This window comes from Bombina bombina, chromosome 2 (genome assembly GCF_027579735.1).
Source record: "Bombina bombina isolate aBomBom1 chromosome 2, aBomBom1.pri, whole genome shotgun sequence".
NCBI lineage: Eukaryota > Metazoa > Chordata > Amphibia > Anura > Bombinatoridae > Bombina > Bombina bombina.
The window spans coordinates 352,863,002-352,875,925 of record NC_069500.1 but is presented as its reverse complement, the minus strand read 5'-3'; the positions used below and the strand labels follow the sequence as shown (position 1 = coordinate 352,875,925).

The 12,924-nt window shown below is 39.2% G+C and overlaps 1 protein-coding gene across 1 annotated transcript in view; it reads right to left on the bottom strand.

Annotated features, from left to right (window-relative positions):
• Positions 1-1,077: 1,077 nt before the first annotated feature.
• LOC128646952 (P2X purinoceptor 7-like) overlaps positions 1,078-12,924 on the bottom strand; it is a 730,384-nt gene continuing 718,537 nt past the window's right edge. Inside the window, exons 11-12 of the mRNA XM_053699762.1 lie at positions 1,256-1,321; positions 1,078-1,143 (exon numbers count right to left, since the gene is read on the bottom strand). Of these exons, the coding sequence (XP_053555737.1) occupies positions 1,078-1,143; positions 1,256-1,321 (132 nt within the window). The remainder of the gene's footprint in view (positions 1,144-1,255; positions 1,322-12,924) is intronic.

Below are 12,924 nucleotides of genomic sequence, written 5' to 3'. Positions count from 1 at the left end.
TATCCCTCCCGTCATCCGTGTACTTTTGCTTTGGTATTGGTATCCCAGAAGTAATGATGACCCGTGGACTGATCACACTTAACAGAAGAAAACATAATTTATGCTTACCTGATAAATTCCTTTCTTCTGTAGTGTGATCAGTCCACGGCCCGCCCTGTTTTTAAGGCAGGTAAATATTTTTTAATTTATACTCCAGTCACCACTTCACCCTTGGCTTTTCCTTTCTCGTTGGTCCTTGGTCGAATGACTGGGAGTGACGTAGAGGGGAGGAGCTATATGCAGCTCTGCTGGGTGAATCCTCTTGCACTTCCTGTTGGGGAGGAGTAATATCCCAGAAGTAATGATGACCCGTGGACTGATCACACTACAGAAGAAAGGAATTTATCAGGTAAGCATAAATTATGTTATTTTTATTTCACAGGTAAGTTTTTATTTATTTAAATAGTTATATTGTAATTTTAAATTAAACTTAGGGGGGTTTTAAGTTTAGGGGTTAATAGTTTAATTTAGTGTTTTGCAATGTGGGGGGCTGGCGGTTTAGGGGTTAATAGGTTTATTTAGTGGCGGAGATGTGGGAGGTCGGAGGTTTAGGGTTTAATAGCTTTATTATAGTGGCAGCTATGTCGGGGAGCAGCGATTTAGGGGTTAATATATTTAAATAGTGTTGGTGATGTGGGTGGGCAGCAGATTAGGGGTTGATAGGTTTATTTAAAAGTCGCAATGTGGGTGGGCGACAGATTAGGGGCTAATAGGTTTAATATAGTGTTTGCGATGCTTGAGGGCCTCGGTTTAAGGGTGAATAGGTAGTTTATGGGTGTAAGTATACTTTGTAACACTTTAGTTATGAGTTTTGTGAAACATTTTTGTTACACAAAATCCATAACTACTGCTTTCAGATGGCGGTATGGATTGTGTCGGTATAGGCTGTAACACAGGAATTTTAGCCTCACCACACAACAAATTTTTTCGTGGCGCACAAGTCTACTCTATACTTCCACATTACACTTCCCATTCCATCTATCTGTTCATATCACATGACTAAATCCCATTAACCCTTTCACGCCACACATTCATTTGTTATCCCTTCATACTTTTCCATTTATCACTCGTTCCATGAACTTCCATCCTTCCTTTCTTAAAACTCTATGATATTTTAATATACTGTATATTAAATACAACCAATTAAATCTCAACTTTTTAGCCATTTAAGAAACAAAGTTAACATAAGGTCACTATAGAGGTAAATCATACTTACCAATGCAAAGTAAGAGAAGCAGGACCCACAAAATAATACCAATTTAATGAAGTTGAATTTAGCAGCCTAAAATAGATGATTAAACTGGTTATACAGGTAGCTGTCCGGGTTAACAATCAGCTATTTACAATAAATTGCATTGCAAAGTTCTTGTAAAGTAAAGGTATAGTAACAGTATATTTTATGTTATAGTTAAATGAATTTGTCATCCGCAAGCAATACAACTATGGGCTGGATGATGCTAGGGTCATATTTGTACTTGTGTTTCTGCTGGTAAATATCAATAGCAAAATGTTTTTTTTAGCCAAAAACAAATTCCCAGGTTGTAAGAAAATATAAAAAAGTAATAAAACAACTCTCACCATGGTCAGTTTTGGCAAATGTTGGATAAGAGTCACTATTAGTCTCTAGAAACTCTCACCTGTTTAATAATTTTATAAAACACATAGGGCTAGATTACAAGTGCAGCGGTAAATTGTGTTTTTGCGCTAGTGAAATCATCACTAGCATTAGGCTTTTTGCGCTTGTCGAGTTCCGCTCATATTACAAGTTGAAAAAAAAAAACATATTTGCGCTAGCGGTAAACCAAAAATCATAAAGATCCTAAATGGAGTTTCACGTGAGCGTGCTTGTATTCCCCCATAGAAATCAATGGAGAAAAAAACTAACACCTATTCATGAAAACGACCTAGGATTTTATCATTCCCCATGGAAGTCAATAGAGAAAAAAAAAGTGGAAAAAAAAACACCTTACCGCTTAGCCTATTAACCCCTAATCTGCCACCCCCCACAACGCAAACTACATAAAACATAATTTATGTAAGAACTTACCTGATAAATCCATTTCTTTCATATTGGCAAGAGTCCATGAGCTAGTGACGTATGGGATATACATTCCTACCAGGAGGGTCAAAGTTTCCCAAACCTCAAAATGCCTATAAATACATCCCTCACCACACCCACAATTCAGTTTAACGAATAGCCAAGAAGTGGGGTGATAAGAAAGGAGCGAAAGCATCAAACAAGGAATTGGAATAATTGTGCTTTATACATAAAAATCATAACCACCACAAAAAAGGGTGGGCCTCATGGACTCTTGCCAATATGAAAGAAATGAATTTATCAGGTAAGTTCTTACATAAATTATGTTTTCTTTCATGTAATTGGCAAGAGTCCATGAGCTAGTGACGTATGGGATAGCAGATACCCAAGATGTGGAACTTCCACGCAAGAGTCACTAGAGAGGGAGGGATAAAATAAAGATAGCCAATTCCGCTGAAAAAACAATCCACAACCCAAATCAAAAAAGTTTTAATCTTTATATTGAAAAAAACTGAAATTATAAGCAGAAGAATCAAACTGAAACAGCTGCCTGAAGTACTTTTCTACCAAAAACTGCTTCCGAGGAGGAAAAAACATCAAAATGGTAGAATTTAGTAAAAGTATGCAAAGAAGACCAAGTTGCTGCTTTGCAAATCTGATCAACAGAAGCTTCATTCTTAAAAGCCCAGGAAGTAGAAACTGACCTAGTAGAATGAGCCGTAATCCTTTGAGGCGGGGATTTACCCGACTCCACATAAGCATGATGATTCAAAAGCTTTAACCAAGACGCCAAAGAAATGGCAGAAGCCTTCTGACCTTTCCTAGAACCAGAAAAGATAACAAATAGACTAGAGGTCTTTCTGAAATCTTTAGTAGCTTCAACATAATATTTCAAAGCTCTTACTACATCCAAAGAATGTAAAGATCTCTCCAGAGAATTCTTAGAATTAGGACACAACGAAGGGACAACAATTTCTCTACTAATGTTGTTAGAATTCACAACTTTAGGTAAAAATTTAAATGAAGTCTGCAAAACCGCCTTATCCTGATGAAAAATCAGAAAAGGAGACTCACAAGAAAGAACAGATAACTCTTCTAGCAGAAGAGATGGCCAAAAGGAACAAGACTTTTCAAGAAAGTAATTTAATGTCCAGAGAATGCATAGGCTCAAATGGAGGAGCCTGTAAAGCCCTCAAAACTAAATTAAGACTCCAAGGAGGAGAGATTGACTTAATGACAGCCTTGATACAAACCAAAGCCTGTACAAAACAATGAATATCAGGAAGATTAGCAATTTTTCTGTGAAACAGAACAGAAAGAGCATAGATTTATCCTTTCAAGGAACTTGCAGACAAACCCTTATCCAAACCATCCTGAAGAAACTGTAAAATTCTAGGAATTCTAAAAGAATGGGAAGAGAATTTATGAGAAGAACACCAAGAAATGTAAGTCTTCCAAACTCTGTAATAAATCTTTCTAGACACAGATTTACGAGCCTGTAACATAGTATTAATCACGGAATCAGAGAAACCTCTATGACTAAGTATTAAGCGTTCAATTTCCATACCTTCAAATTTAATGATTTGAGATCCTGATGGAAAAATGGGCCTTGAGATAGAAGGTCTGGCCTTAACGGAAGTGTCCAAGGTTGGCAACTTGCCATCCGAACAAGATCCGCATACCAAAACCTGTGTGGCCATGCTGGAGCCACCAGCAGCACAAACGAACGTTCCATTATGATTTTGGAAATCCCTTTTGGAAGAAGAACTAGAGGCGGAAAAATATAAGCGGGATGATAATTCCAAGGAAGTGACAACGCATCCACCGCTTCCGCCTGAGGATCCCTGGATCTGGACAGATACCTGGGAAGTTTCCTGTTTAGATGAGAAGCCATCAGATCTATTTCTGGAAGTCCCCATATCTGAACAATCTGAAGAAATACCTCTGGATGAAGAGACCATTCGCCCGGATGTAACGTCTGGCGGCTGAGATAATCCACTTCCCAATTGTCTATACCTGGGATGTGAACCGCAGAGATTAGACAGGAGCTGGATTCGCCCATACAAGTATCCGAGATACTTCTTTCATAGTTTGAGGACTGTGAGTCCCACCTTGATGATTGACATACGCCACGGTTGTGACATTGTCTGTCTGAAAACAAATAAACGATTCTCTCTTCAGAAGAGGCCAGAACTGAAGAGCTCTGAAAATCGCACGGAGTTCCAAAATGTTGATTGGTAATCTCGCCTCCTGAGATTCCCAAACCCCCTGCGCTGTCAGAGATCCCCATACAGCTCCCAAACCTGAAAGACTTGCATCTGTTTAGATCACAGTCCAGGTTGGACGAACAAAAGAGGCCCCTTGAATTAAACTATGGGGATCCAACCACCAAGTCAGAGAATATCGAACATTGGGATTTAAGGATATTAATTGTGATATCTTTGTATAATCCCTGCACCATTGGTTCAGCATACAAAGCTGGAGATGTGAAAACGAGCAAAAGGGATCGCGTCCGATGCAGCAGTCATGAGACCTAGAATTTCCATGCACAAAGCTACCGAAGGGAATGATTGAGACTGAAGGTTTCGACAAGCTGAAACCAATTTCAGACGTCTCTTTTCTGAAAGAGACAAAGTCATGGACACTGAATCTATTTGGAAACCCAAAAAGGTTACCCTTGTCTGAGGAATCAAGGAACTCTTTGGTAAATTGATCCTCCAACCATGTCTTTGAAGAAACAACACACGTTGATTCGTATGAGATTCTGCAGAATGTAAAGACTGAGCAAGTACCAAGATATCGTCCAAATAAGGAAATACCGCAATACCCTGTTCTCTGATTACAGAGAGAAGGGCACCCAGAACCTTTGAAAAGATCCTTGGAGCTGTTGCTAGGCCAAACGGAAGAGCAACAAAGTGGTAGTGCTTGTCTAGAAAAGAGAATCTCAGAAACTGATAGTGATTTGGATGGATAGGAATATGAAGATATGCATCCTGTAAGTCTATTGTAGACATATAATGCCCTTGCTGAACAAAAGGCAGAATAGTCCTTATAGTCACCATTTTGAATGTTGGTATCCTTACATAACGATTCAATATTTTTAGATACAGAACTGGTAGAAGGAATTCTCCTTCTTTGGTACAATGAACAGATTTTAGTAAAACCCCAGACCCTGTTCCAGGAATGGAACTGGCACAATTACCCCAGCCGACTCTAGGTCTGAAACACATTTCAGAAATGCATGAGCCTTTACTGGGTTTACTGGAATGCGTGAGAGAAAAAAATCTTCTCACAGGCAGTCTTAACTTGAAACCTATTCTGTACCCTTGTGAAACAATGTTCTGAATCCAAAGACTTTGAATCGAATTGATCCAAACATCTTTGAAAAATCGTAACCTGCCCCCTACCAGCTGTGCTGGAATGAGGGCCGCACCTTCATGCGGATTTGGGAGCTGGTTTTGACTTTCTAAAAGGCTTGGATTTATTCCAGACTGGAGAAGGTTTCCAAACGGAAACTGCTCCTTTAGGGGAAGGGTCAGGCTTTTGTTCCTTATTCTGACGAAAGGAACGAAAACGATTAGCAACCCTATATTTACCTTTAGATTTTTTGTCCTGAGGCAAAAAGGCTCCCTTCCCCCCAGTAACAGTTGAAATTATTGAATCCAACTGAGAACCAAATAATTTATTACCTTGGAAAGAAAGAGAAAGCAACGTTGACTTAGAAGTCATATCTGCATTCCAAGACTTAAGCCATAAAGCTCTTCAAGCTAAAATAGCTAAAGACATATACCTGACATCAATTCTAATGATATCGAAAATGGCATCACAAACAAAGTTATTAGCATGTTGAAGAAGTTTAACAATGCTATAAGCATTATGGTCTGACACTTCTTGCGCTAAAGCCTCCAACCAGAAGGTGGAAGCTGCAGCAACATCAGCCAAAGAAATAGCAGGTCTAAGAAGATTACCTGAACATAAATAAGCCTTCCTTAGAAAGGATTCAAGCTTCCTATCTAAAGGATCCTTAAAAGAAGTACTATCTGCTGTAGGAATAGTAGTACGTTTAGCAAGAGTAGAGATAGCCCCATCAACTTTGGGGATTTTCCCCCAAAACTCTAATCTATCGGATGGCAAAGGGTACAATTTCTTAAACCTTGGAGAAGGAGTAAATGAAGTACGCAGACTATTCCATTCCCTAGAAATTACTTCTGAAATAGCATCAGGAACTGGAAAAACTTCTGGAATAACTACATGAGGTTTAAAAACTGAATTTAAACGCTTATTAGTTTTAATATCAAGAGGACTAGACTCCTCCATATCTAATGCAATCAACACTTCTTTAAGTAAAGAATGAATAAACTCCATCTTAAACAAATATGAAGATTTATCAGTGTCAATATCTGAGGCAGAATCTTCTGAACCAGATAGATCCTCATCAGAAATAGATGTCAGAATGATGGAGGTCATTTAAAAAATTCATCTGAAATATGAGAAGTTTTAAAAGACCTCTTACGTTTACTAGAAGGAGGAATAACAGACAAAGCCTTCCGAATAGAATTAGAAACAAATTCTTTAACATTAACAGGAACATCCTGAACATTAGATGTTGAAGGAACAACAACAGGTAATGGATTATTACTAATGGAAATATTATCTGCGTTTGATAGTTTATCATGACAACTAACACAAACTACAGCCGGAGGAACAGTTACCAAAAGTTTACAACAAATGCACTTAGCTTTGGTAGAACCGACATCAGGCAGCGTCTTTCCAGAAGTAGATTCTGATCCAGGGTCAGGTAGTGACATCTTGCAATATGTAATAGAAAAAACAACATATAAAGCAAAATTATCAAATTCCTTAAATGGCAGTTTCAGGAATGGGAAAAAATGCAAAACAAAACAAGCCTCTAGAAACCAGAAGCAACTAAAAAGTGAGACTGAAATAATGTGAAAAAAACTGGCGCCAAGTATGACGCCCACATTTTTGGCGGCAAGTATAACGCCCACATTTTTTGGCGCCAAGAATGACGCCCATATTTTTTGGCGCCAAAAAACGTCCGCAACACACATACGTAAAAAATGACGCAACGTGAAAACTTCCGGCATCAACTATGACGCCGGAAATGACGGAAATTGAAGCATTTTCTGCACCCGCGAGCCTAACAGCCCGCAATTTTAGAAAAAAAGTCAATTGAAAATTTTTAAGGTAAGAAAAACTATAATTTATATGCATTTTCCCAAAAAAATTAAACTGTCAGTCTGAAAGAAGGAATACTGATTATCCTGAATCATGGCAAATATAAGTTTAACACATATATTTCGAACTTTACATATAAAGTGCCCAACCATAGCTTAGAGTGTCATGAATAGAAATAAGACTTAGGCCTAGATTTAGAGTTTTGCGGCCATAGGGGTGCGTTAGCTACGCGTGCTTTTTTCTGGCCGCACCTTTTAAATACCGCTGGTATTTAGAGTTCACAGAAGGGCTGCGTTAGGCTCCAAAAAAGGAGCGTATAGCATATTTACCCCAACTGCAACTCTCGATACCAGCGGTGCTTACGGACACGGTCAGCTTCAAAAACGTGCTCGTGCACGATTCCCCCATAGAAAACAATGGGGCTGTTTGAGCTGAAAAAAAACCTAACACCTGCAAAAAAAGCAGTGTTCAGCTCCTAACGCGGCCCCATTGTTTCCTATGGGGAAACACTTCCTACGTCTGCACCTAACACCCTAACATGTACCCCGAGGCTAAACACCCCTAACCTTACACTTATTAACCCCTAATCTGCCGCCCCCGCTATCGCTGACCCTTGCATATTTTTTTTAACCACTAATCTGCCGCTCCGTACACCGCCGCCACCTACATTATCCCTATGTACCCCTAATCTGCTGCCCCTAACACCGCCGACCCCTATATTATATTTATTAACCCCTAATCTGCCCCCCACAACGTCGCCGCCAGCTACCTACAATAATTAACCCCTAATCTTCCGACCGCATCTCACCGCTACTATAATAAAGTTATTAACCCCTAATCCGCCTCACTCCCGCCTCAATAACCCTATAAGAAATAGTATTAACCCCTAATCTGCCCTCCCTAACATCGCCGACACCTAACTTCAATTATTAACCCCTAATCTGCCGACCGGAGCTCCCCGCTACTATAATAAATGTATTAACCCCTAAAGCTAAGTCTAAACCTAACACTAACACCCACCTAAGTTAAAAATAATTTAAATCTAACGAAATAAATTAACTCTTATTAAATAAATTATTCCTATTTAAAGCTAAATACTTACCTGTAAAATAAACCCTAATATAGCTACAATATAACGAATAATTATATTGTAGCTATTTTAGGATTAATATTTATTTTACAGGCAACTTTGTATTTATTTTAACCAGGTACAATAGCTATTAAATAGTTAAGAACTATTTAATAGCTACCTAGTTAAAATAATTACAAAATTACCTGTAAAATAAATCCTAACCTAAGTTACAATTAAACCTAACACTACACTATCAATAAATTAATTAAATACAATACCTACAATTATCTACAATTAAACCTAACGCTACACTATCAATAAATTAATTAAATACAATACCTACAAATAAATACAATGAAATAAACTAACTAAAGTACAAAAAATAAAAAAGAACTAAGTTACAAAAAAATAAAAAAATATTTACAAACATTAGAAAAATATTACAACAATTTTAAACTAATTACACCTACTCTAAGCCCCCTAATAAAATAACAAAGACCCCCAAAATAAAAAAAATGCCCTACCCTATTCTAAAATTAAAAAAGTTCAAAGCTCTTTTACCTTACCAGCCCTGAAAAGGGCCCTTTGCGGGGCATGCCCCAAAGAATTCAGCTCTTTTGCCTGTAAAAAAAAACATACAATACCCCCCAACATTACAACCCACCACCCACATACCCCTAATCTAACCCAAACCCCCCTTAAATAAACCTAACACTAAGCCCCTGAAGATCTTCCTACCTTATCTTCACCACGCCGGGTTCACCGATCGATCCAGAAGAGCTCCTCAGATGTCTTGATCCAAGCCCAAGCGGGGGGCTGAAGATGTCCATGATCCGACTGAAGTCTTCATCCAAGCGGGAGCTGAAGAGGTCCATGATCCGGCTGAAGTCTTCTATCAAGCGGCATCTTCAATCTTCTTTCTTCCGGATCCATGTTCATCCCGCCGACGCGGAACATCCATCTTCACCGACGACTTCCGACGAATGACGGTTCCTTTAAGGGACGTCATCCAAGATGGCGTCCCTCGAATTCCGATTGGCTGATAGGATTCTATCAGCCAATCGGAATTAAGGTAAGAAAATTCTGATTGGCTGATGGAATCAGCCAATCAGAATCAAGTTCAATCCGATTGGCTGATCCGATCAGCCAATCAGGATTGAGCTCGCATTCTATTGGCTGTTTCCTACCTTAATTCCGATTGGCTGATAGAATCCTATCAGCCAATCGGAATTCGAGGGACACCATCTTGGATGACGTCCGTTCAAGGAACCGTCATTGGTCGGGAAGGTCGTCGGTGAAGATGGATGTTCCGCGTCGGCGGGATGAACATGGATCCGGAAGAAAGAAGATTGAAGATGCCGCTTGGATAGAAGACTTCCAGCCGGATCATGGACCTCTTCAGCTCCCGGCTTGGATGAAGACTTCAGTCGGATCATGGACATCTTCAGCCCCCCGCTTGGGCTTGGATCAAGACATCGGAGGAGCTCTTCTGGATCGATCGGTGAACCCGGCGTGGTGAAGATAAGGTAGGAAGATCTTCAGGGCTTAGTGTTAGGTTTATTTAAGGGGGGGTTTGGGTTAGATTAGGGGTATGTGGGTGGTGGGTTGTAATATTGGGGGGGTATTGTATGTTTTTTTTTACAGGCAAAAGAGCTGAATTCTTTGGGGCATGCCCCGCAAAGGGCCCTTTTCAGGGCTGGTAAGGTAAAAGAGCTTTGAACTTTTTTAATTTTAGAATAGGGTAGGGCATTATATTTAATTAATTTATTGATAGTGTAGTGTTAGGTTTAATTGTAGATAATTGTAGGTATTGTATTTAATTAATTTATTGATAGTGTAGTGTTAGGTTTAATTGTAACTTAGGTTAGGATTTATTTTACAGGTAATTTTGTAATTATTTTAACTAGGTAGCTATTAAATAGTTCTTACTATTTAATTAGCTATTGTACCTGGTTAAAATAAATACAAAGTTGCCTGTAAAATAAATATTAATCCCTAAAAATAGCTACAATATAATTATTCGTTATATTGTAGCTATATTAGGGTTTATTTTACAGGGTAAGTATTTAGCTTTAAATAGGAATAATTTATATAATAAGAGTTATTTTATTTCGTTAGATTTAAATTATATTTAACTTAGGGGGGTGTTAGTGTTAGGGTTAGACTTAGCTTTAGGGGTTAATACATTATTATAGTAGCGGCGAGCTCCGGTCGTCAGATTAGGGGTTAATAATTGAAGTTAGGTGTCGGAGATGTTAGGGAGGGGCAGATTAGGGGTTAATACTATTTCTTATAGGGTTATTGAGGCGGGAGTGATGCGGATTAGGGGGTTAATAACTTTATTATAGTAGCAGTGAGATGCGGTCGGAAGATTAGGGGTTAATTAGTGTAGGTAGCTGGCGGCTTATTGTGGGGGGGCAGATTAGGGGTTAATAAATATAACATAGTGGTCGGCGATGTTAGGGGCATCAGATTAGGGGTACATAGGGATAACGTAGCTGGCGGCGGTGTACGGAGCGGCAGATTAGGGTTAAAAAAATTTAATCGAGTGGCGGCGATGTGGGGGGGGACCCTCGGTTTAGGGGTACAAAGGTAGTTTATGGGTGTTAGTGTACTTTAGAGCACAGTAGTTAAGAGCTTTATGAACCGGCGTTAGCCCAGAAAGCTCTTAACTACTGACTTTTTTCTGCGTCTGGAGTTTTGTTGTTAGATTTCTAACGCTCACTTCAGCCACGACTCTAAATACCGGCGTTAGAAAGATCCCATTGAAAAGATAGGATACGCCAAATGGCATCGGGGGGATCTGCTGTATGGAAAAGTCGCGGCTGGAAAGTGAGCGTTAGACCTTTCCTAAACTGACTCCAAATACCGAGGGCGGTAAAAACCAGCGTTAGGAGCCTCTCTAAACTAACCCTCTCTAACCCCAACTCTAAATCTAGCCGTTACTTACCCTAAGACACTCATCTACATATAGTAGATAGCCAAACCAGTACTGAAACGAGAATCAGTAGATGTAATGTATATAAGAGTATATCGTTGATCTGAAAGGGAGGTAGGAGAAGAAATCTCTACGACCGATAACAGAGAACCTATGAAATAATCCCCTAGAGGAAGACCATGGTATACAAATAGGCAATACTCTCTTCACATCCCTCTGACATTCCACCTGCACTCTGAGAGGAAAAACCGGGATTCAGCCTGCTGCGAAGCGCATATCAACGTAGAAATCTAGCACAAACTTACTTCACCACCTCCATGGGAGGCAAAGTTTGTAAAACTGAATTGTGGTTGTGGGTGTATTAATAGGCATTTTGAGGTTTGGGAAACTTTTGCCCCTCCTGGTAGGAATGTATATCCCATACGTCACTAGCTCATGGACTCTGCCAATTACATGAAATAAATTAAATCTATTAACCCCTTAAAACGCCACCCCCCCCACAATGCAAAGTTATAAACTAACATTTATACCCCCTAACCTAACACCCCCTAACTTAACCCAAATTAAAATAGCCCTATATTAAATATAAAAAGACCTAACTACCTTTAAAAAAAAAAAAAAGAAAATTACCTGTAAAATTAAATTAAAACCTAATCGATACCTTTATAAAACAACATTACACAAAAAAACTAACATTACCAGAAAAAAACAACCTACCATTAAAAAAACAAAACCCTATCATTACTGAAAAATAAAAAAAATCTTTGATTACAAAAAAATAAAAAAAACTTACATTATAGAAAATAAAAAAAATAAATTACCAAAAAATAAAAAAGTAATACCCCTTAAAAAAACAGCAACCCCAAAATAAAAAAAATCCTATTTTAAAAATAAAGAGCCAGTAGCCCTTAAAACGGATTTGCATTGCCCTAAAACACTGGTTTTCAAACCTGTCCTCGAGCCTCCCCAACAGTCCAGATTTTCTGGATTACCTTGGATGAGAGCAGGTAAAATAACCATCGCCTAGATTAAGAGTTTTGCGTTATGAGGGGTGCGGTGCTAACCTGCAGTTTTTTCTCACCGCTCACTTCCCTGCAGCGCTGATATTACAGGTTTTTAAAAACCCCGGCGTTAAAAGGCAAGAAGTGAGCGTAGAGCAAAATTGAGCTCCATACCCGCACTCCAATACCAGCGCTGCTTAAGTGAGCGGTGAGCTGGTTGTACGTGCTCGTGCACAATTCCCCATAGACATCTATGGGGAGAGCCGCTGAGAACAAATCTAGCACCTGCAAAAAAAAGCAGCGTAAAACTCAATAACACAGCCCCATTGATTCCTATGGGGAAACTAAAGTTATGTTTACACCTAACACCCTAAACATGAACCCCGAGTCTAAACACCCCTAATCTTACACTTATTAACTCCTAATCTGCCGCACCGACATCGCTGACACTCTGCATTATACTTATAACGCCTAGTCTGACACTCCGACATCGCCGCACCTACATTATACTTATTAACCCCTAATATTGCTGCCCCCAACATCGCCGACACTGACATTATATTTATTAACCCCTAATCTGCTGCCCACAACATCGCCGCAACCTACCTACATTTATTAATCCCTAATCTGCCGCCCC